Below are 25,132 nucleotides of genomic sequence, written 5' to 3'. Positions count from 1 at the left end.
TATTCCAAAAATAAATTTAATGGCACTAGTTTTTTCAATTCCATGAAAAAGGTGAGATATAACAGTGGAAAGAGAGGCATTGAAGTCTTTAGGAAGTCTCGAACATCTTCTTCCTGTCAGCTTTGTCCTCAATGTTCTTACGCCAGTCGCCGACACCCTCAGCAGCCTACAGGACAGACACAGTGACGTGTTTGTGTGTCCAACTCTGTGTTAATGTCTACAGAGATCTGTGACAGTGTCTTACCTCCTCTTTGACCTCCTTCTTGACCTGCTTCAGGTTGGCTCTCAGGTCCATGGTCACCTTGTGCTTTCCTCCCAGCAGAGCCTGCAGCATGGCGTCCGCTGACATACGCACTTTCTTCAGTGCTGGTTTCTTCACTCCAGCCAGCTCAACCACTTTCAGCTTCAGCTCTGCGATCTACAAACACAGACCGAGACTAACAGATGAAACTCAGCTGACAGACAGAATCACACAAAGAGACTGGTAATAAACTGGTAATTTGGAAAGTGTTGCTGGGGTGCTCTTGTCTGAACTTTTTGTCATCAAATTTTTCCTCCCAATATATAAATGAAATTTTGCAATATTTTTATATTTCTTGTACACTATATAGACAAAAGTATTGGGTCACCTGACCATCGCACCAACAGGGACCTTAATGACATATCATTCTAAACACACAGACAGCTTTGCAGCTCTAACAGCTTCCACTCTTCTGTGAAGGCTTTCCACAACATGTTGGAGTGTTTCTGTGAGAATTTGTGCCCATTCATGCAGTAGAGCTTTTGTGAGGTCACACACTGATGTTGGACCAAAAGGCCTGGCTCACAATCTCCATTCCAGTTCATGTCAAAGGTGTTGGATGGGGTTGAGGTCAGGGCTCTGTGTGGGCCAGTCAAGTTCTTCCACACCAAACTCAACCAACCATGTCTTTATGGAGCTTTGCTTTGTGCACTGGGGCACAGTCATGCTGGAATAGAAAAGGGCCTTCAACAAACTGTTGCCACAAAGTTGGAAGCATAGCATTGTCCAAAATGTCTTGGTATGCTGAAGCATTAAGATTTCCCTTCACTGGAAGTCAGGGGCCGAGCCCAAACCCTGAAAAACAGTTCCATCCCAATACTTTTGTCTATGTAGTGTATCAGCATCAGATTGGTTGTCCAGGACATCACTGAAAGAGTTATCTCCAACACCTGACAACTGGTAACAGACCATCGGTCGAAACATCAAAAGACTGTAAATATCATAATTTATTATTTCCGTTAAGCCTGTGAATATTCTCATTCATCCAGGTCATGGTTATCTCAAGGAAATTCAATCGAATGCAACTGGACTTAGTTATTTGTCTTTGAAGACGTTTCACCTCTCATCCAAGAGGCTTCATCAGTTCATGCTCGCTTGACTAGGCTGGGACTAGTCCTATTATTTCCGTTGTGATTTATGAACATAATACCAAATGTCATAATCACAACATCAGACTTAACCTTAATGTAACTCTCAGTTCCTGTAGATGACCCAGTATCAACTACTGACAGAACCAAAGGTTGAGAAGTTTCACATAGACCTTTGTTTAGTCACTCTTTAATGTTTAAGCGACATTCAAACCTGTTGAAATTAGAGCATCTTAAAGTGAGAAACACGTCTACCTCTTTGTCTGTCTTTTCCACTTTGGCCTCGGCATCATATCTGTCCTCATCAATCTTGTCGAGGGCCTGGTGCAATTTTTTGCAGATTTCCTGTAGACGTAAAAAAAAAAAAGAAATTATTTCCTCACAAACTGAGCTCTTGACGTCCTCCTGTCTTCAGAGTGAAGTTTTATTTGTGTGTTTTTACCATCAGAGCTGCCTGGTCTCCACTCAGGTCGGGAGCAGCACATTTCTCAGCCATGTAGGCTTCTTTGGCAGCTGCAATTTCGTTGGCTTCCTGCTCCAGCCAGTTAGCAGCGATCTGCAACATCAAACTCTGCAGGACAAGGACGTAAAACTCTGAAAGAACTCAACAACATGCATCATCACAGCACAAGGTGAAGCTGTTTCACTAACATGTTTTTACATCCAGCAGGCAACATTACAGTCTCATTAAAGTCCTGTTGGGTCAGTGTTACCTTCAGATGATGCCTACGGCTTGATGTCATCTTCTTTCCCCTTTAATGAAAACGTGATGTTAGTAACAGCAACCACGGAATCACCGAAATTCTCCAGTTTAGAATGTTGATAAATGATTTTGGTCCGAAAAGCTAAGCTATTAATGAGTCTCTCTGTTTATGCTTAATTAAAAAAATGAATTTTGGTTGTAGGAATGACAATTTGAGATGGAAAGAACAATTGTGTGTTCAATGTTTCCAACAGAATAAACTCATACTCACTCAGACATGTTGGCTTCTTTTTAGTTTCAGACTCTGTCAATAATCAGAAAAATAAAAGGTTTTCAAAAAGTTATGATAATATAGTAGAGGTTCAGACAAGTCGCCAGTTCAAAGACAATATAATATAATATTAAATAATATTGTGTCATCTGTAAAGCAAAACCAAACATATGAAATATTGTTTGCTAACAACCTGTTACTGGACTGTCAGAGACTGATATTTAAAAGACAATTGATAAACCACCTTAAATAAATGGCAAACAGTCAGTGTTTGTCAAACTGAGGCCTCGGGGTGGCTGGGGGCCCTTCTGTAGGTTCCAGGGGACTCAATTCTCCATTTTAAAAATAGAAACCTCAGTATCCATGTTAATGACAGGGGATCTGAGCCAATCAGGTCAGCGCTAATCCTGGCTCAGGGGCAAATGTCCACACCAACATTTAAGTAAGTTTATCAGTTCATTTGACAGGAAAGGTAGCAAAATTCAGCATGAAAAACAAAAGTCAATCCATAGTTTAACTAATTTTATGTTAGCTGGTGTACTTGTGGATAACTCATGCATAAAACAACTCAAATTTTAGCTTCAAAACTTTTATGTTCCCAGTAGTCAATGAACAATGACTACTCAATGAAGTTTTATGCAGTTTTACCCCTTAATTCCTAGATTGTAATCTCACATGGAGTTAAGTTCATATGATTAGCACATCTCAGTAATCTGGTATTCAGGTTATTTTTCACTCAAAGGTTATTGAATACACTAGCAGTTGAATGAAACCTGCATGGAATCAAAAACTGGACCAACAAAATATCTACAACTGGCATTTGCACTGGAAAGGCAGCAAGAAGAAGGCACAATATTAACAAATAATTATGGAAAAAATATGACTTTGAACATGTTGGTCCTTAGGTATACAACAATCTTACTGATATTCAATGTTGTAATTGGTTTTACATTTACAAAATACTTGGGATTATTACAACAGAGAATACAGTTATGTCCTCCAAACCATGCAGTGATGAAAGCCTGATTGCATGGTGTAAAAGGTGAAGCATGGTAGAAATCTACCGTTCAAGATTAAACTCTTTTCACCTTCACTTTAGAGTCTAAATCCACAAAGTAAAAGAGTTTCTCACCTACAAAGTGATGATGAGGAGAGCGGCACAGACTGACACAAGGACAGTGAGGGAGTCACAGACTAAAAAGTGAAATTTGTGGGGGTATATATGGGCTTGGACAGGGATTTGGAAGTTTCTCTTTATGGCCATGAGGAACACTGAGACCAATCAGGCCAATGAGCTCCTGAAATACCTTCATCCTTTGACTGCTCATCTCGTAAATCTCCCTTTAGTGACGTCAGCAGTCCTCGGTGAGACAGGACAAGAAGAGATCTGGAACACAAGAAAGAAAAATATAACAGGCAAGATGAACAAACAGAACTCAGTAAATACTGAAGTTTGAAAAAATAAGACTCAGGATCCTGGGTAACCTAATTGTAATATTCAGCCCAGATCGCCTCCTTCGCTTGAAGAATCTTCTTACATTTCAGAAAGAATATACAAAAATCTTTGCAGTCTGTTGATAGTTAGAAACATTTTATTCATTCACATATTGGATATAAGTTATTAACTCAAACTTAATTTTGAATCTGATTTTAGGTTGTAATTGTGACTGTCCATGCAGACATCGAGCAGCTAGTTAGCCTTAACTCTGATAACAAGTTGGGTAAAGCAGCCTTTCAGTGGTTTCAGGGAGCTTGGTGGTGCAGCAACACATATGAGACTAAATCTCCTTGAAAAGCTTAAAACTTGTTTAAATCCTCTGAGCAATTAAAGAAAATATGTCTTTTCTTTCCTCCATCACAACAAGAGTTATCTCACATCTTCCAAACAGAGCACAGATCCAGAACAAACTCTTCAAGAAGGTGTTCATATCATGAAGACTGGAAATATTCCCGTTGTTACACTAATGTAAATGTCTTGCTGTATGACTGCAGACTCGTGTGAGCGCTAAAAATACAATACACGGTCAGTATCACACTAAACTGATTAAATGTTGAATTTTCTTGATTGACAGGCTGTAGCTGACATGTTGCATGTTTGTTTCAGGAACTTTCATATGACTGGATATCAGGAGTTGGACATTAATGTAACATTAGTCTGAAGAGTTTTATAAATGTAACAACTCCATAATTTGACTGCAATAACAAAAGACTCCAGCCAACAATAAACAGAGACATGGGAACTTGGAGTCTAGTTTTGAGACCTTTAAAGACGTACCTTATTTGTTGTCGTTTCATGCTTGGTTCAGGCACAGCAACTAAAAAACACAACACGGAGAGAATGACAAAAAATCTCAACAGTAAATACAAAATATCTCATTCCTGTATATAGATCTGACTTACTAAATACATTTTTGCACACTACACCCTTAAAGAACAAAAAAAACCCAAAACAATCACTCACCGTCCATGTCTGATCAATAAAGCTGATCAGAAAACAAAATTTGATGGAGGAGGAACCTACAGGCACCATCTATTTTAAATATTTAAAAATATCATTATAAAGTCAGTTGAGTTTGTAAAGAGATGAGACATCTTGCCTCCTGCTCAGTCAGGACATTAGAAATAAACTTATGAATCTGTTGCCTTAAACACAGACTAAGAACTTGTCATTAACAGAAATAAGCTATAATACAAACTAATCTGCTTTTTGTCAGGTTCTTGTGAAGGAAATCTCTCATGTTGTCATTTAAAGACTGAGTGGTTGTGTGTTGGGGGACAGGAAGTCCTCTGCTGACACCATGTGGTCGACGCAGTCAGCAACAAGTCAGGTTTCCTGAGCATCAGGGCAGTAATGTCACCGTAAACAGATTACCATTTATTTATACTGTAGTTAGAGATAATTAATGTAATTAATGTATAATAATGATAATATAAAATATGGAGAAGTTTTAACTGTTGACAAATATGGTACATTACTTAAAACTCTTGTTTTTTTGTGATTTTCTCAGAAAGGTTTGAAACTTTGAAACATTAAATTATTAACAGTTAAGCTTTGTGATGAAAAAACAAGCCTTAACCTTATTTTCTTAAGTAACTTTTTAAAATTTAACATAGGAAATGAATAGATTTACATAACACAATGTATTTAAACAAGTCACGGTTGTCATATTCTACATCATTGTTCACTGACTTGCTGTTTCTAGAGCTTTCGTTGACTGTCTCCCTCGGAGTTCTTCAGTGAAAGAGAATTTGCTCTGATCATGTTATAACAGGCGGTCATGGAGGGGATCTGACTGAAGCCTGAAGGTCTGGGAAAGCCCTTAAGTGATGCTGGGACATTTTATCAATGATATGTTGGTCAACGTTCACTTTTCACAGCTCCCTGAACACTTGACAGTAAAAATATTATACAGAAGTGCTGAAACGTGGTTATTGTGTCTTTCTTTCACTGACGTGCACAGCACTACAAAGAGCACAACTTGCACAACCAGCTTGAAACCACCTTCAAACAGAACTCAATTCAAAGATCTGCATTGTGATGCTTCTCTAAGACTCTAAACATGGTACACTGACTTTTCTGGTTCCTAATGGCTTGAATTTTATTTAACTGTCTTTATTTCATTTTTACAGAGGAGTTATGAATGAATGATAGGGTTTTATAGAAAATCAATTTCTTTTCAGTCACTGCACTGATAAACAAATATTTGTTCTGTTTCAAGGTAAGTTTCACATCTAACAAAAACGAGGAAAACAAGTGAAGAGTTCATAATGTGAAGTTTTGTTCTTTAGAAAATTTTAATTTGACCATGGTGTGTTGAGCCCTTTGTCAGCAGTGTTGAGCGTCACTGAGTCAAAGACAGAATACGTCCCAACAGCAGGTAACATAGAAACAAAACACATTTATTACAAAAACACCAGGAGCAGGAAGTTGTCAAAAGTGAACATCACCACAGAAGGCAACAGGAAGTCTATCTACCAAATAAAAGACTGATATTAGATCACACCTTAAAATTAAGGGGTCATTGCTAATCTATACAAATATACAATAACAGATGGAGCTGAAATTGGCAGGTTTAATGAAACAAAAGGTAATTTCAATTCAATGAAAAATTCCTTAAAAAGTGCTAACGGCAGCTACAGGAGTGGTGTTAAATTCTTTAGGAAGTCTCAAACATCTTCTTCCTATCAGCTTTGTCCTCAATGTTCTTACGCCAGTCACCGACCGCCTCTGAAGGCTGCAAGACACAAACAGTTGACAGTCAAGAAGCGTCGGCGGCTATTTTATTTTTCTTGTACCTGTCAGGTTGAGTTGAGCACCTGTGAGTTTGTACCTCCTTCAAACACTCACCTCCTCTTTGACCTCCTTCTTGACCTGCTTCAGGTTGGCCCTCAGGTCCATATTGACTGTATGTTTGGAGCCAAGCAGAGCTTTCAGCATGGCGTCAGCTGACATACGAACTTTCTTCAGAGCAGGTTTCTTCACTCCGGCCAAGTCGACCACTTTGATCTTCAGGTCATCAATCTAAGATCAGTGAAACAGTTTAAAGGTGGAATCAACACTGAAGCCAACGGCAAGACAGAAGGTTTAAAGGTCTGAGACAATTCTAGATTTATTATCAAATGTGTGTGCCACAGCCTGATATATTCTTTTCCATTAGATACACATCAGTGAGCCACGCTGATGTTTCTTCATTACTGTGAACACACACCATCCAGCTGCCACAAAGACACACTAGAGAAATAAGCTTCTCCTAAACAGGAATCAGTGAACACAACCACAGTATGAGGCTCAGTATTAAGTTCAGTCTGACTGTCAGACTGATGGAAAACCCTCAGTGATGTTTTGACCTGTGATGTGTACCTCTTTGTCAGCCTTGCCCACTTTGGCCTCCAGGTCGTACCTCTCTTCATCCACTTTGTCGATGAGGGCGTGTAGCTTTTTGCAGGTTTCCTAAACACAAAGACAGATGTGAAGTTTCCTATCTGATCAGTCGATGCCCTGATGGTTCCTATCCTCCAAACAGCTGCTAATAACATCTACTCCAGCTGGACAGCAGCATATGTGATGGCAGTGTTGGCTATTTGGTCCACCACTTGATTCTAGACCAAAATATCTCTCAGCTGTTGAATGGAGTGGCATCATTCATGGTTCGCAGAAGAAGAATCCCACTGACTGCTGTGACAGATTCCTCCAGAGCCACCATGAGGTTCACATTTATGATTTTGACTGATATTTTTCAATTACAACTGAATAGACTGTAATAAAATGATGTTCATGATTCCCTCAGAATGAACGGTAACACCTCTAGGGCCACAGTAGGGTCAAAATGTGTCCAAGCATTTATTCTAGCCCAAAGTACAGATGGCTGTAGAGTCTTTGTGTTGTTAAACACAAACTTTACACATTTTTTGACAGTCAAATTACAGACAATTTACAATCACAGACAATCACAGACATTTACTCTGTGCTTTGGCTCAAGTTGTCAGAAAATTATTCTACATGTCAATAAAGGGACAAAGCTTTAGTGTCTCTCACCATGAGGGCAGCCTGGTCTCCACTAAGGCTGGGTGCTGGACAATGCTCAGCCATGTAAGCCTCTTTGGTGGCTGCAATCTCTTTTTTCTCCTTTTCAATCCAGTTGGCTGCGATCTGCAGCATCAAACTCTGCAGGACACATGGGGAGAGTTGAGACTTATTTAAAACAGGATAGATAGATAGATAGATAGATAGATAGATAGATAGATAGATAGATAGATAGACAGACTTTATTGATCTCAGGCTGGGAAATTACAGTCAACCTGGGTTCATGGTTTCATTAGGTCATATGAGAAGATTCATAGCTCAGAGCTACTTTGAAAACCTAACCAGTCAGACTCTTTCAGAGCAAATGATGAATTTTACTTTTCTATTTTTTCTTTATTTTTTTTACATGTGGCTGAGTGCCTTTGAGTTTTCTTTTCCTTTTCTTGTGATTTCTGGCTCCAAGCCAATTAACACATAAATACTGAACATAAACAAGAACTCTTAAGAGGAAAGGCTCTTAAGGTTTCAGCAAAGGAAAGAAAGAAATTACTGACTTACTTTCTTACTGGCAGCTAAAACTTGAACTCTCATTCTGAAGCAGATTTCCTTGCTGCCTTATTTTATCTGTTTAAAAGCACTAGTACCGGGTATGCCCTGCCTCTCACCAGTTATCAGCTGGGATTGGCTCCAGCTTACTCACTGTAAATACTATGAAATACTATGAAACTGTGTATATGTTTGTGTCCACCAGCAGGTGACCTCTTCCTCAGAGCTGTAACCTGCCTCCTACTGTCTACTGTCCTGAGCTTGTTGGGTGCAGATACAAAAAACTGGAAGCAAAAGGATGTGAGTGTGTTCACAGGATTTATGACAAAAACTCCTGGAACAACATGTTATTGACAACATCCATAAACACATTTATAAAGCCCCCCTCATGTCATGTCATCTAAGTTTTATGGACACCCCCTCAACTGTTCTCTAAAATCCAGACGACAACAATGCAGTCATACTGCAGTTTACAAACAAGGTGGCATTTTAGATCAGCACACAAATACAACCAACACACACACACACAGTGTTAACTGATCAACTTCACATCTGAAGTTGGAGTCGATCAGCCAGTCAGAACAGTAGACTGAGAGCTGTTGTGTCCTACCTTCAGATGATGCCTGCGGCTCGAGGACATTTTCTTCCTGTGACCATCACAAATAACAGCATTATTAGCTCAGTGTAGTCAACACCAACAAAAACATGAATAACAACACAAACAACAACACACTCAACATCAACACAAACAACGTAAACACCAACAACATCATCAGCTCAATGTAAACAACACAAAAAAACACTAACACAAACAACACCAACATGAAATAAAAATGCTCCTCTTTTATAAAAGCATTTTTTTTTTTCCAGGTGCTCTTTGCTGCAGGTGAGGTGACTGCCTCCTTTCTAATGTTGAGGTTACTGACAACATTTACCCTGCAGTAAACAATCTTTTTTCATCACTCAAAATCTAAAGCACAAGCAAAACTTACTCAGACATGTTGGTGGTGTCTTATCTTCACAGCCTGTTTGAGGAGAAAAAAACAGAAAAACTCGCTGAGCCAGGGGAGAATAAACGATGTTGTCGTCTGCTCTCTAAATGTCAGAGACCGTCGTCTGTATGAAATGTGAGCTATGCAAACAGTTGATGGGCAGTTTGGTGCTGACAGAGCTAAGTTTGGACTTTGGGTCAAGTGTCGCCACTGACGCCTGTGATAAGCTCCTTTACAGGTGTTCAAAACTGAATATCCTCTTGGAGTTAACACTTCAATTCCATTCGCGTGGAAGAAATCCTGCAGCAGAATGTGCTGTGGCAGCATGTTGGCTGCCAACAGCCAGCTGTCGATTGCTCACACACTGCAAATACAAGTCTGCCTAAACAAGTCACTTGAATCCACACTCAGATTTCAAGAATTATTCTTTACTAAAAATAATTCAAAGTTTAATTTCCACCTCCACTCAGAATATTGAAATGTGACAGAAATAAGCTGAAAAGTTCTGAGACAGATTTTAAGACTTAAGACTTACAGATATACACTTAAAGTGACAAATCTGTGAATATTCTCATTCATCCAGGTCATGGTTATCTCAAGGAAATTCAATCGAACGCAACTGGGCTTAGTTATTTGTCTTTGAAGACGTTTCACCTCTCATCCAAGAGGCTTCATCAGTTCATGCTCGCTTGACTAGGCTGGGGCTAATCTCAAAGTTAAATCTGACACAGAATGACCTGATAAGATTCACATTTTTGCAACATATGCACTTAAAACAATAAAATCTCATTATCCTTTCTCAAACAACCAAGCACCAAAACTGAGAAATGAAATCTCTAAACGTATATGGCTTCAACAGTAATGGTGCAGTGAAAAGGCTTCAATTTAAAGTTGTCAGTCAAAACTTTCCAAAACAATCAAATGAAACTTCATAACTAAAGAATTCCTAAATAAACAAACTGCTGCATTTGACATCCACAGCTCATTCAAATCTCTGCACAGTGCTGCTCAAACACATCATTCTGCAATGTTCAGCCTTCACCCTGGATCACATTCCCCTTCACTTATTAACAAACCAGAGGTCAGGATTTTCATCACCTTAGCACTTTCCCAACAGGTCTTCCCAAAAAAGATGCTAATAGACTCCAATCAGCCACTTTGTCTTCATTTACTTTTACATTTGTTCAGGCATGCAGAGAGGAAGAGGAAAAGGAAGAAAAGGAAGTCTCACCTATGACAAGACAGAGAGTCGAGGACTGCAGCAGTGGCCGATGACAGTGGGAAGGATTCATCTCCAGGGTGTATATATATGAGGGCTCATATATGGATATGGAGCTCCTGTTTATGGAAATGCAGGATCCTCAGCTCCTGAAATATCATCATCCCCTGCCAACTTCACATCAGGCAATACCAAGGAGGAGCCTGATATCATTTTAGGACTCTGCTCAGAGCCACCAGGACACTATAAAAGGGACGAAAAGGACTATAAAACCAGATGAAGACATAAGGGATGAATGTGAGCAAAGTCATTTCTGTGTTTGGGGGGTTGTTTTTGGAATACCTGAAGGTGCTGAAAATCCCTGAGTTTAACTGGATAAACATACAGCAAATAAAGAGTTTTTCTTAGGCTTGGCTTGGCTTCCAGTTCAAGTTACAGGGAAACTAAAATTTGTTCATTACACGACTTTGAAAGGTAAAACAGATATAAATATATATAGAAAATATATATAACAGCTTTAAGGCTGTTCAAACACAGCAAAAAAGGATGATTTTACTGCTTTCCTCTGCATAAACTGCAATTTATGGAGAGAGCCTTAAAACCCTATAGAATGTCATTACGTCCATCCTCAGACTTCAGTGGAGGAATTTCAGCTTAGAAAAAATCACCAGCAGAACATCCTTCACCACAGCTGCCTGATGCCTCTGAACACAGGACGTAGCTAAAGGTTGACTGTCAAGCTGACCAAGAACCAAAGATTTAATTACAATAAAACATACAGCTTAAATTATTTGATATGCACACCAAATGAAGGGAAACAAACTCTGAAACCCCTTTAGAACCTTTCTTATCAAGTTCTAACAATAAGTAGGCTAATTTTAAACCAATTTGATAGATTGAAAAAAAATCTGAAATGTTGCGATCATATACTGATATTACTTCTTTTTAGGCATTTTCAGCATCCCGACTAGATAAAAAGATTCTGAGATTGTCTGGCCCCTTGGAAACAGCAGGTAACAAGGATAACAAGCAAGAAACACATCTTAAGACACCTTGAGTGCCAAATTTCATACATAAAATACTTAATTTTGGTAAGAACTACCTGAATTTGGAAGATGATCCTCAAGAACTGAGGTTTTGTAGTCATCTGAATGTAAAATTAGAGTTCCAGAAGTGAAAAGCTGATGACCCTAACCTCTTTGATCTACAATATATTTTATTATTATTATAGCAATGCAGCAGAAAAAAGACTGAACTCAAGGGTGATTCTTCCAGCATCGTCAAGACTTGTGTGAGTTCAAAAACAAGTTCAACAGAGAGAAACAACCAATGAAACTTTAATATCACTTTTAATTATTGCTCTAAATAAAGTGCTTAGCAAGCTCACATTTCTGCTACCTATAAATATCCTGTAATCACTGGCTGGGCTGGTTAGCATTTCATCTTGGACTGCAGACCCAAGCCATGAATCTGTCCTTAGAAAGACTTCCAGACCTTTCTCTGGTCACCAAGGGCCCTCTCATATTAACACTGGTGGTATAAAAATATGTGGGCATGATGTCAGGTAAGAAGGAGAACTGACCGCACATATTGATCCGGTTGTAAAAACATTCTTACTTTACTGCTTCAGATTCCTCTCAGGTATCTACAGAATAAGAAAACCTCAGGTTCTTAAGCTAAAACAGTAATCTGTCTATTTACAGATTTGTTTTCTTAGATTTTCCATCCATTTTCTATACCGCAGGGGTCGCAGACTACAAGAGGCAGGGGACACCCTGGACTGGTCACCAGTCAATTGCAGGGCCAAAACACAAAGACAGACAACCACATACTCTCACACCTAGGGGTATGTTTTTGAGTGTCACAGTGGTGCAGTGGTTTGCACTGTCACCTCACAGCAAAAGGTTTGAATCCCAGTCTGGGTCCCGGTTGTCTGCCTTTGTGTGTCAGCCCTGTGAATGACTGGCAACCAGTCCAGAGTGAACCCGCCTCTCACCTGTAGCCAACTGGGATAGGCTTCAGGTTGGACTTTTGTGACTTAAAGTCACATTTCAAATGATTACGGACCAGTGGTAATAAAAGGGTAGGGGGTACAATCTATAGATGTTTACCTGAAAGCATTTACTCTAGTCTCTGTTTTAATTTGTGTCAAAAGTGGGGACTTCAAACTATATACAAGTTTTTAAATTTTGTAATATGTCAAGTAAAACCTGAGTTATGATAAACAATATACGCAATGCACTCAAAGAGTTAAAGCAAGGCGTCTGGACTTGTGAAGATTGACTTGCAGATGTTTCATTGCTAATCCATGCAGCTTCATCAGTTCTGAAAAACTGTTTGGTGGGGAAACAAATATATACACCTCAGTGGGAGTGACTAAGTGAAACTAATCAAAACAAAGGATCTGATAGTCCTGCAATTTGCCTATATAGTCTGACTGCCAGTGATGGCCCTCTGTGTCTAACGACTGAAGTCGACACAGAGGGCTGATGAAGCTGCTTGGATTAGCAGTGAAATGTCTTCAAGTGAATCTTCACAAGTTCAGACCTGGATGACTGAGAATCTCCACAGACAATATACGCAATGCTTTTTCCTGAACATTGTCATCAAGTTTGCTGCGTGTTTGGTGCAAGTTTTAGAAATAATGTAAATAAATAATATAAATAAGTTTTAAGTTTTATAAGTAATTTGTGTGTGCATTTTATTGTGACACCTGATTGTGTTGTAAATAGCTGTAAATAGCTGTACAAAAAATGACTGAGGCATTTACTGCATTTTCAGGTAAACAGTTGTAAATAACTTCTTGTTTGCAAAATTTGTACATGATTTTTGAAATTTACAATTTATAGGCAAGGCAAGGTAAACATTTTTAAGCTGAAAAAGTAATCAATAACGGACAATGTCTTCAGAGGGTTAAATGTTAAACCAGTGGTTTTGTAACACACCCAATAGTGACCCCAGTTTAGATTTTGTCTTTGAATGAAGAACCAATGAAAATTTAAAATTGTTGTTTTAGCTGATGGTGTCTCTTTTTTGAATCAGTCAGTGACAGAAATGTTAATGGGTAACCCGTGGTCTAGAGGTTGGAGAAGTGGCTTGGATTCCCCAGACTGGCGGGAAAATTTGGGTGGCTGGGTGAATAATAAAGCCCCCCCACCCCATTATTAACTGCTGACATGTCCTTGAGCAAGGCACCTAACCCCCTAACTGCTCCCATGTTGTGTTCACTACATGTAGTTTGCTGGGTGTTACATGTGTGTTCAACCAAGGATGGTTTAAATGCAGAGGAAAAATTAAGTGTATGTAAATGTACTGGCAATAAAGCTGATTGTCTTCTTCTTAACCATCACAATGTTGGAATGAAAACTGAGCTAAAGACAACCAAAAAGAATGAATCAATCAGAAGCTTTGTTGTGTCTACATTCACAAAAGCAATGGAATCATCGATTCTTTTGTTAACTCTTCACCAGTGATCGCATACAACCCACTGACCTGTGAAGGTGTCAGCAGAGCGATAATCAGTCAGCAGGTCAGACCTTAGGCCTGCAAGCTTAGAGGGGAGGGGGGGGGGGGCATGGTGAGAGGTCTGAGTGAGGCGCAGACAGCAGAGATTATGGAGGTATGCTGGGAATGTAGCGGTGGAGGGTGATGCTGCGGGTCAGGTTCATGGTTCTGTCAGAGAGACCAACAGGTGTTTTTTACCAAGATGTCCAGCCTGTAACCTGAGCCTCAGGAATGCTCTCTATCACAGATGTGACTTTGGAAATGCGGGACAAGCGTGGGGCCTTTCCTCACTATGCGCAAGCATATGTGTATGTTTACATGGAGTTTGATTCATACTCCCGATGTGGTCGTAGTAGTTTATTTAGATTCATCCACCATCTGGTTGTGTTTGCAGCATGGACAAAGTGTTGTCCGTGTTGTCACTCTGTAGGGATGGTCTGTGGTTTGATTTACTGCAGCTGTTGTTAAAGTTTTTCTAATATGTATATATATATATATATATATATATTATAATATAGGAAATGCAACCAGACAAAACTCTTGGAATGACTCAAAGCAATTTCAGTAATTAATTCTCATTCTCATTTTCATTTGAAATCATTTATTTGGACAACTAAATTTGTTATTTTTACCAGAATTTTCTGAGTTGCTGGTTCAGGGTGATGCTTTGAAGAATGTGGGGGTGCTACTCAACAAGAACCAGCTTCATAGGTGTGTCGCCCCTTGGCATCACAGACGATGTGAAACATCACCTTTCTGGCATGGGAATCAGAGCTATGTGGGAGGTGGAGCAGTAAAAACCTTTACACCTGGAACCTATTCTTGAAACAAACTCCTGGAGAGGGGCTGGACCTGCCTTGTTGCCCAGGGTAAAAAGTGCTAAGGGTGTGGGGATAGACATGAACAACAATCACATAGAAACCTCAAGAAGGTGACAGGGATGAACATCCTGCCAGATCTGAGCTTGAGCAGTACTTTGTTATTGGACTTCTAGTCGTGGATTGGATATGACAAATACCATGTTCCAGCCTGAGGTGGATCACAAGTGTACGTGGTATTAGACTACTTTATGCCAGGAATTGATGATTAGTCTTGCATTTGCATCTGTCTTGGACTGTCAGGTGAAGTGAGTAGCAGAGCTGTCAACTAATCCTCACCTGCCAGTGAGCTTCAAGGGAGGCTGCCTGATAGAGCAGGTAAACCCAGCATGTAGTGAGAATGAACTGGTAATGTCTGGTAGAGCTGCTCTGCATGAATTCAGCTCCCATCTCTGGAAATATTCCTTGTCCATCTCGGGGGAGGTTAGGGACATAGTTTTTTCAAAACTATTGCGGAAGTCCCTGTTGTGGTAGCAACGTAAAAACCCTCTGGCGGACACTATTGGTGAAGAAGGCCTTCAAGCAGAAGTAGGAGACTTTTGACTTGCTTTGCCCAGGGCTCTCCTGAAGCCTCATGCACACACTGGTAGGCCAGAAGGAACACAGTGTTGGTGAACCTGTGAATCCAACCAAAATGCCTTGTATGGAGGAGGCAGAGTTTGAAGACTCAGGGAAAGCTTCACCACTAACCCTAACCCAAAATTCAAAGCTGAAGTGTATGAGCAGTGACAATGAACACCATGTCCTCTTAACACCCCCCTTAGCAGACAAATATGATAAAGTTTCAAATGGACAGAAAGTTTACTCAGCAGGTGCTGCTAGAGTCTGCCCACATGCATCAGTTTCTCCCTTTCAACAAAGGAGACTCACCTCTTTTTGAAGGTCCTTCTTCTCTCACATCGGGTTAGCCTTCATAAAGATCAATGCTGCCAGCCAGTGGAACTAGAGAGGATATACAGCATTTGTTGAAACATATCAGATAAAATATTGCATTTTAAACTGAAAACAAATCTGTGAGATAAATTAATGTTTCTACTTAACATGGAAGTAAATGCAGCAAAGTGCAGTTGATCCAACAGTGTGCATGATTTATCTCAGTTATACTCTGGAAACACAACCAAGTGGTCACCGACTAAGTCTGACTAACAACTTTAATTTGGAGAGGAAGAATGAATGACTGAAGTGCTGCAGAGACTGACTGGAACAGAAACCTGCAGGATGGACTGTGTCATTATCCATCCTTCACCTGTCTCTCACCTGAGGACACCTTCCATTCATGTTCATGGCTCTGAGAAAAGAGAACCCAAAAGGAGAACATTTGTAGATTGTGTCCTTAGGCAGATGAAAAATGTTTTGTGAGGTGCTGTAACAATATCACTGTGTGCAGTATATTTCCATTCAGTGCCACTGACACTGTAAAATGCTCTCCTGCTTTGTTTGCTGACTTCTAATTCTGGCTGGTGTCTAAGTGAAGAAGCAGCTGCTATCTGAGGATATGATACAGCCATCAGCAGAAGTCAAATATAACTCGCAGATGCCAGACACAAGACATTGTTGAGACTGTCAAGTGTTGGTGGAAGGTTTAGAGAAAAGTAGAACAGAGCCTCTTTTTGACATGGAAACAACATCATATTTTGGCCATGTTTATTATGGGGCTTCTCTTATTTGGTAATTATGTTAATTACCAAATCATTAACATAATATTCAATTAATTAAGTTAAAATGATTTAATTTTTACTGCCACATATCACTGATGTAAAATCAAGGTTGTAGCGCTGCATTTCTCTTTACAAAACGGGAAACAAATGCACGCCTGCAGGGGTGGCTGTCAAATCACAAAAGAGTTTCAGATTTATGGTCATCAGCACAGGATGATGGATGGTTTACCTCACAGCAAGAGGAAACTCAGTGGACCCACCTGTGCAGCAAACCGGATCCGGTCACATTTAAATTAATCTGTGAACAAATTAGAAAGTTATTAGGGAAAATTATTATTTTGAGTGAAACATAACTTCAGCATCCACAAATACTGAAAATCAATAACTCACCTTATCTGCTCCAAACAGGAAAAGGGCTTTTCTTTATGTGACTTTGAACCACCAGCAGATTTAAACAAACTTGAATCAATAGAAAAAATAAATATTTGACAAAAAATTAACTGTTGGCATTACAATTAATTCAATCTCAGCACAGTCATCTGTTCTTCACATTCTGTAAAAAAATAAAATCAACTTAAATTTGTACTCCTGTAAAGGTTAAATAATGACTTTAAAAAAATTAATAAAGGCACCAAACTTGTGTAAAGATTGTTAAGCTAAAAATAATCTCTGTCTTTAGATAGCTGTCTGTTACTAATTTCTGCTAATGTTAGCTAACAGTTATCAGCTACAGTTTAACGGATATGTTATCTGAAGTATTTAGACCTTTAAAGAAAACTTGAATTAGTAGTGATTTATATGCTGTGACTGAGAGGACATATAATTTGAAAATGCCTTTAAACTGTTATTATAAAAAGCCTCATTAGCCAGGGATTAGCTTAACATTAACATAAAGAATGTTGTGTAAACTGTCAAGCAGTTAGGGCCAAAGCTGTGAGAACATTTTAAATACAATATTTTCTTTAGCCTACAATGCATCTTATTAAAGCCTGGCAGGTTTAGGTGACTGCCACAAGCTTGCTCACTTTTAGCATATTGCTAATCTTACAAACTGCACAGTCCTCAACAAGCTGAGGAAGCTCAGAGTAGTTTGTTAACTGAATACAAACAATGTAAGACTAATTAGGTATACATTTACAGCATTAATTTCAGTACTGCAAAGCTGATTACAAATTCAAACAGACTAACAAGATTAACATGAAGTGTTTGTATTTAATTTGGCAGCAACGGGAAAGTACATCATATCAGAGTTTAAACAGTTAAAAAGATAAAATGATGTTGACTGAGTACAGACAGTAGGCTGATCTAGACTTCTGCAGCAGAGGAGCTGTTAGCAATGTGACAGTTGTGTGACACAACTGTAGCAGGTATTTTCATATTAGAAAAGGTGTCTGCCTGCACACTGAACAAAAATTTACATCTTCAGTACATTCAAGTGATATTAATTTGATTTTCATCCTTTAATGCCAAAGAGATGTAAGACAATGTTCAAACCACACCAAAGTACATGAAAGTGAAATTTTAGATGAACATCCATGTTCACTTTTTGATACAGATCAGTTCACAGTAGTGGTGATCTAAAGGTTTACACTGGAAGGTGCTTAGTAAAATGAAAATTTGGTTTGAATGTGTCTGACATATCCCAGATTCTTACAGTATGGGTTTGAGAAAGGTATATGGTGGGTATAGCTGTAATATTATGATGCAGAAGCGTAAGTCAGCCTGCTAAGATCAAAATCAGGGTTGATTCATCACTCATGTACTAACTGACATCACTACATACATTACAAATACATTACAATACAATACAGGCAATACAGGCAAAGCAGAAGTCAGCTTAGATTCAACTGAAGAGTTTTGTTCCAAAGTAAAAAACTGCCTGGAGTCTGCCTTGTCTACCTCAGATCACATGAAAAAAAACTGTGTAATTAAACTGATTCTTTGGATAAAAAATACTCTCATTTCATTAATTTGTTTAAAAAAACATTTGCTGTCTGTTATCAACATTTTCAAAATCTTGTGAAGCAAATGAGCAGATTAAGGCCAGCACACCTTCACACTCATGTCTCATCTGTTCCATTAGGAAAAGGTTTACAGTGGATATGCAGAAATATGGAATAAAACCCCTCAGTTTTATTAGACCTGAATTTTGATCGGAAAAGCCCAACAGTTAATCACAGATCACATTTAACTATCAAACATCTTCTTCCTATCAGACTTGTCTTCAATGTTCTTACGCCAGTCTCCCACATCACGCAACTGCTTGTCCTGTGAACACAGACAGTAGAATATGTATTAATTTATATTAATATAATAATATTTTGTTTGCAATCCAGCTTCATGTATTGTGTTAGATTCAGACTTATGAAATCCTGAAGGTACAGTTCAATTATTATTCTATGGTTTCAGTTATGGTAATTTAGTTCTTAAACTGTGAAACAGTAGGATAAACAAACTGACAGGCCCACTAAAACCACAAGGACTTAATTTGTGCTCATTTTCTGTTTAAATCTCCAGATAAAATACTTCAGATCACCTGGATTATAAACTGTTGGTTCATTTCAAATCTCATAGATCTTTGCAGTTACTTTGTTAAATACAATCTGAACCCATAGAAACAGTGACAAAACCTCTGACAATATGATTCACTTTGTAAAACTGGATTAAAGGAAAATTGTGTTCACAAAAAGTTACAGTAATTTGGAGCAGGAAGTCAGGTTATAAACTGTGATTGATGTTTAGCAGACATTTTAGGTAATAATTTTAATATTCGTGTTATCATAACTAATGGCCAAACCTTGTTGCAATAAACCAGATCAATTGTTAAGTCTCGTCTGCTAGTTTGACAAAAAATTCAATTCTTAGACTGTACGAGACTCAGTAAGTCAAAGAAAAACAAAATCCTCAAAAAAGAAACTAAAACACAGTTTAGGCAAATGAGTTGGTTGAACATCAACTGTGGCATTAAGACTGAAGACCAAAAGAAGCAGCGAACAGCTCACCTCCTCCTTCACCTCCTTCTTGACCTGCTTCAGGTTGGCCCTCAGGTCCATATTGACTGTATGTTTGGAGCCAAGCAGAGCTTTCAGCATGGCGTCAGCTGACATACGAACTTTCTTAAGACGGGGTCTCTTGAACTTTCCCCTCAGATCCACAATCTTTATGTTGAGGTCTCTGACCTTCAGGAGAATTCAGCACAGAGGGAACAATTAGACCTTGATTACTGGTCAAAAAATGAATAAAAAATAAAAACACAGATTCACCCACATTTGGAGGCAAATTCATTTAATGAAATCATTTCTTCTCTAGAAGAAGAGTCCTCAGTCCCAAAGTCAATCGTTGGAAACTGGAGGTTGTAGATTTTCTTAAATACAACCCTGTTGTACTTTGTGTAAATATTAAATGTATAAATATTGCAGATAGATGTGTCACCTCTGATCCAACCATGCAGGTGCCTCAGCCAATCACCAGAAGTCATTACTTCAGAAAGAAAAGCATGATCCCTCACTGGACTCCCACCCACCTACACTGACAGCTGTGTTTGTTCAAACTAGTTGTAATGATCTGGAAAATGTTTTGCCCAATGTGGCCTTTATAGTGAAGAAGAAGAATCAGCTTTAGGCTGGCACATCAGTTGGCTAACGGTGGGGGGGGGGGTAATCACTCCACCACACCCAAATTTTTACAGCCTATCCGGTGGGGGAATTGAACTGGTGACCCTCCGATCACATGCCATTTCTCCAACCTCTAGGCCAAAGCCAAATTCATCAAGGCACGGTCACATTAGTGCCTGATATACCCCAAGCTACTCATAGCTCATTTTGCTTGTAGTGACCAGGGCTATTGATAGCTGATTGACAGTCAGTTTGTGTGCACTGTTAACAGTCTATAATGGCTGGACTGAAATCTAAGGTAAAAAACTTCAACAGCATGTCATGTGTTTTCCCTCTTCATTTGTTGAATGCATTTTGAGTTCATTAACATCTAGAAAAGTGAATAATGTTTAACATTAATGTTTAACATTGTCTCACCTCATTCAGAACCATGTTCAGTTTAAATTCAATGCAGTATCTCTCCTCTTCACTGATGTCAATCTGCTCATGGAGCTTCTTGCAAAGTTCCTGAAGAGAAGACAGGATTTTAGAGTTTCTGTTGTGCTTGAATTGAATGTTTTGACCAAATTTGATCTAAATTTGACTAAAATATTTTCATTACAAGACAGAACCAAAAATGAGCCTAAATGTGTTTCAAAAAGTACAACAGGATAAGAATACAAAAGTTCTAGAGGATATTTATGAATTGTACTGACTCCAACTCAGAGAAATAACCCTGACCGCACTTTATCCTGGACAGTCCGTTCTGTTTCCGTCTCACCATGAGCTCATCCTTGGAGTACGGCAGCTCCAGAGGAGGACATTTCTCTGCAAGGAACTTCTCTCTCTCCTCAGCCTTCACTGTTGATTCAGCATCCAACAAATTATTTGCCACGACCAGCATACAGCTCTGTGGATCACATCATCACATCATCGTGCAATTTTAATTATTTTCAGCTAGAATGTCTGCTCGTCTTTATTCAGAATGAAAATGTAGTCATTTCTTACTTTTAGAGTATGCTTACGTCTTGCAGACAGTCTTTTCCTGCAGATTAAAGCAAAAAAGAAAGCAAAATTAAATGTGTTGATTATGTGTTGTGACAAAACTCCAAGAACATAACAGGAAAAATGCCAGCAAGCTGACAAAATGAACGGATCATTTTGGTTAACTCACCTTTTTGTTATGCAATAAATTCATTCAATTTGCCATTTTATTTCTGTTATGGGACTTGCTAAACATGATTTAGCAAAGTTAGCCAATATCATTGCTACGGACACTGAAAAAGTGATAAACTACGAAACACGTGTTAAAATCACGTGTTAAATGTGTTAAAATCTAAAATCTTTATAAAGGACAATTTAATCTGCATCTGGATTTGCATCAGTGACAGATGATTCAGACTACATATTCTTCCTGTTATAAAATCAAATGTATAAAATAAAATATAAACATATTTAACATTTTATTTTTTAAGAATAACTTAATCTGGCATAAGAATCACTTGTTCTTGGCCTTAACGACAGGAGACCACCCCACAAACAGAAGAAGAGAATGTTGATGTGAACTCACTCAGCAGCCATCGTGAGCGAAGATCCTGGTGTTGTCTAGAAAAACATAAAGGATTCCATTAAAATTACATTTATACCTTTTGATTTGTGATAAAACATGTTTCACAAAATATACATATGACATATATGTTATGAGCACAGGTTTAGTTTTATTCTTTTTGCACATATGTAATCTCCAGACATCAGTTCATATCAAAGGATTCATATCCTTCTTTCTGTTGATCTGAAATTTTACTACCTCACTATGAGCATATATGACACAAAAAACAAAAACAGCAACACTGATAAAAGTCATATCTGTCCATACAGCATTTATTTCACTAAAAGCTACAACTGAAAGGTTTTAAGCGCACATCTTCTGCTTCCTCATCAGATGACTTTGTTTGAAGCAATGCCTCCTTCCTGCTGTACAGATTCAACTGTCTCACATTTCACATTTGGCTCATGTTAATTCTATCTTAGGACATCATGTTAATTCCAGGAAATTTCATGGAACTGAACTAAGCAAGTCCATGGTGAAACTTTATTTTTAGCAGCGTGACTCTGAGGACAGCACTGAGGTGCAGTTAAATATCTTACTGGCTATGAAATTTGTTTCAGACTTTTACAAGTCACACCGGAAGACTCACAGTGACTTTGGTGATGCGAAAGGATATCGCTAAAACTGATGACTGAACTCTGTTCATCCTAAGATAAACTTGGAGGCTAATGCTAACACAATAACACAAGCATACTAGCATGCATTTTTTTAAATGTTACACATGCTAAATTTACTAGCATAACAAGCTAAACTTATCTGCTTAATTTTAGTTTATCAACATGCATACTAAGATATTATAACATGTAAGATGCTAAATGCTGACAGGTAGCCTTATAACAAGCTGGAAGGACTACATTAAGACTTTAGCATGTTATTGTTACATGCTATTAGAACATCAAATTTTACCTTTGTCCAAAACACCTCTAACTCTCAGTCTCTTAATGCACTACATTAATATGTAAGCACTAACATGCTAAATGCTCAATGCTATGTTACTGCATCAAATGATCTTGTTATCCAATAATCTCTCTTGGACATTTAATACTGACAGTTCTCTGAAATATGATTTTTTTTCAGATTAATTTTTCACTCTACAGGGAGTTATAATAATATTTTTAAGATTCTATCTACTCTTCACACTCTTGTGAAATATCTTCCTCTTTGACAGTGAAACCAGGTGAGGAGTTAGAGGCTAAATGTCTAATACACAGCTTTAATGTGATGAGGAGCCCCCAAAAAGCCATAGTTTTGTTTTTGAATCACAAAAAACACAAGAAAAACATGCTGGTTTAATCGTATTATTTTATAAATGCATGTTATTATTTTTATTTAAAATATAAATTTGAAGAATAACTAGTAATAAATGCACTAGAATAAAAAGTTTACTAATTTCCTGTGAAATGTAGCGAAGTGGAAGTCTAAAGTACCATGAAATGGAAATACTCATGCAAAGCAAAACTGTAGCTACATACAATACTTGAGTCAATGTACTTAGCTAGCGTCCACCACAATAGATAGTTCCTTGCAGTACCCGACTGGAGGACTTTGAGGCCTCCTTCAGAGGTACGTGGAGGCCCAACAGTCACTGTCTAAGCTGTTTGTTTAGGAGCTGTGATGGAGAAGTGGATTAAGACTCTATTCCTGGAACCACAGCTGTTCCTAACACCTTCATTATGGAGAAGAAAAATGACAGCAGGCTTGTCTTGAAAGAAAAGGCATCTGACAACCACTGCAGGCATCCTATAACACATAGCTGGCCCAGAAACAAATGGTCGTCATCTGTAAACCAATAATAGGCCAGGAGGGGTATCACAAGGGCTGACAAAGTATTTCTGAATCCTTGAAACTCATAGGTCATAACAACTTGTCATTCTGGAAGTGGAATAAATATGTGCAGGGTTAAATATGGGCCCTCATTTTTGTAAGTAAGTGTGTATGTTGTATGCAGAAAGGATTGTCTCAGGAGGGGTGACGAAGAGTTCGCAGTAACCCAACACCACAGAACATCTCTCTGACAGTTAGATGTTAGCGCATATCATAAAAATAACCTGCCATTTTGGGCTGACCTCATATACATGCACAATTTGCCTGCTTCACACTGGTGAAAACCAAACAGGTATAAGAGCATTTAAATTCAATGAAAGGGAGAACCTGAAAGGTTCAGTTCTGTAAAATGACTAAAAACCAAAAATACTGCAAAAACTACAATTCTGTGTATATGTATTGTCTGTATAATGTGTACTGTGTACTGTAGGAATTTTGTTATGTAAATCTTTATCTTTAAAAAAATGGTTTAAATCTGATGTGTGAGGATTAAAGTATAAAGTGTAGACAGAGACAGCTGGAGCAGATTAGACCATGTTTTCCTCCGAGCCCTTGTGCTGACAGGAGGATAAACACTGAAGCATCGATTTTCACATTCATGCCTTGTAGTGGTGTTGTCTTTCAGCGTGCACATCAGCAGACCACATATCACCGGTTTGCCACTGCAGCACAAGTTCAAAGGTTTCTAAAATTATTCTAAAACTACTCATCTTAGCTTTTGAAATCCTGAAAAACACACTCAGGATACAAAAATAAGCCAGAAACTTTCCATATTTTCACACAATGCAACACTAAAATGATACTAAAGTAATCTAATGCAGTATCTGTTACGAAGTGTGTCAGTTGCTAAAATAATTGATTCTTGTTGGGAGATTTAAATAAACAACCCTGAAATTTTGGCATCTTACCATTGGTACAAACTGATCAAACTGAAAGCTTGTTTGTCACACAGACTGAAACATGCGAATAAACGTCAAATATTCTGCTCAAAAGACACCAACAATTACAGCTTAAACTTCTTTCTACAACCTTCCTCTGACGAACTTTTATCTTAACAAATGAGCCAGAAATTCCTCTCAACTTACCGATGGGATAAAATGTTTACAGCTATAAAGAATGTGCATGCAAACAAGCAATATATTCCAAGCTTTTAGACTTCATCCACTAAAAAATGATCAAAGTCCTTACTTTAATGAAGCAGACACACAAATTTGTTTGGATCTCAGAGACGCAGACGAAGTCCCAGGCAGACCAAGTGCTGAGAAGGTATATATTGCAATCTCTGATAGCCATCTAAATCCTCCACTTTCTCTTTATGGAAGTGGATTAGTGGTCACACCAATGAGCTGGCAAGGTCATGAAATACAGTACAGAGTCACCCAGCCCTTCCTCAGCTCGCCTTATTATAAATAACCGCCCTTT

The 25,132-nt window shown here is 38.4% G+C and overlaps 2 protein-coding genes across 2 annotated transcripts; both read right to left on the bottom strand.

Annotated features, from left to right (window-relative positions):
• Nucleotides 1-73: 73 nt before the first annotated feature.
• Nucleotides 74-10,740, bottom strand: LOC124061742 (troponin I, cardiac muscle-like). The gene is made up of 13 exons (XM_046393959.1): nucleotides 10,657-10,740; nucleotides 9,426-9,458; nucleotides 9,044-9,080; nucleotides 7,900-8,028; nucleotides 7,225-7,314; nucleotides 6,712-6,885; nucleotides 6,526-6,598; nucleotides 4,639-4,678; nucleotides 2,103-2,142; nucleotides 1,832-1,960; nucleotides 1,645-1,734; nucleotides 245-418; nucleotides 74-166 (listed from the first exon to the last, which is right to left on the bottom strand). Exons 2-13 carry the CDS (start codon nucleotides 9,431-9,433, stop codon nucleotides 89-91), a joined length of 1,062 nt encoding a protein of 353 aa, XP_046249915.1. The 5' UTR covers nucleotides 9,434-9,458; nucleotides 10,657-10,740; the 3' UTR covers nucleotides 74-88.
• Nucleotides 10,741-17,876: 7,136 nt separating this feature from the next.
• Nucleotides 17,877-25,018, bottom strand: LOC124062293 (troponin I, fast skeletal muscle-like). Its single transcript, XM_046394952.1, has 7 exons — nucleotides 24,899-25,018; nucleotides 21,848-21,882; nucleotides 21,286-21,322; nucleotides 21,059-21,187; nucleotides 20,716-20,805; nucleotides 19,687-19,863; nucleotides 17,877-18,952 (listed from the first exon to the last, which is right to left on the bottom strand). The coding sequence occupies exons 1-7, from the start codon at nucleotides 25,001-25,003 to the stop codon at nucleotides 18,872-18,874; spliced, it is 654 nt and encodes a 217-aa protein (XP_046250908.1). The 5' UTR covers nucleotides 25,004-25,018; the 3' UTR covers nucleotides 17,877-18,871.
• Nucleotides 25,019-25,132: the final 114 nt, after the last annotated feature.

Source organism: Scatophagus argus, chromosome 7, assembly GCF_020382885.2.
Source record: "Scatophagus argus isolate fScaArg1 chromosome 7, fScaArg1.pri, whole genome shotgun sequence".
Classification (NCBI taxonomy): Eukaryota; Metazoa; Chordata; class Actinopteri; family Scatophagidae; genus Scatophagus; species Scatophagus argus.
The sequence above is the reverse complement of the archived record's forward strand: the minus strand, read 5'-3'. Positions and strand labels throughout refer to the sequence as shown.

What these genes read in the sequence shown, in the direction of transcription:
- LOC124062293 (XM_046394952.1), bottom strand. Translation starts at nt 25,003, where the DNA reads ATGGCTATCAGAGATTGCAATATATACCTTCTCAGCACTTGGTCTGCC. An exon ending in TGTGTGTCTGCTTCATTAAA is followed by an intron (nt 21,883 to 24,898) that starts GTAAGGACTTTG and finishes ATGTTTTTCTAG; the next exon opens with ACAACACCAGGATCTTCGCT. An exon ending in TCGCTCACGATGGCTGCTGA is followed by an intron (nt 21,323 to 21,847) that starts GTGAGTTCACAT and finishes TTTAATCTGCAG; the next exon opens with GAAAAGACTGTCTGCAAGAC.
- LOC124061742 (XM_046393959.1), bottom strand. An exon ending in GAGACCAGGCTGCCCTCATG is followed by an intron (nt 7,315 to 7,899) that starts GTGAGAGACACT and finishes CTTTGTGTTTAG; the next exon opens with GAAACCTGCAAAAAGCTACA. An exon ending in GCCGTAGGCATCATCTGAAG is followed by an intron (nt 1,961 to 2,102) that starts GTAACACTGACC and finishes CTTGTCCTGCAG; the next exon opens with AGTTTGATGTTGCAGATCGC.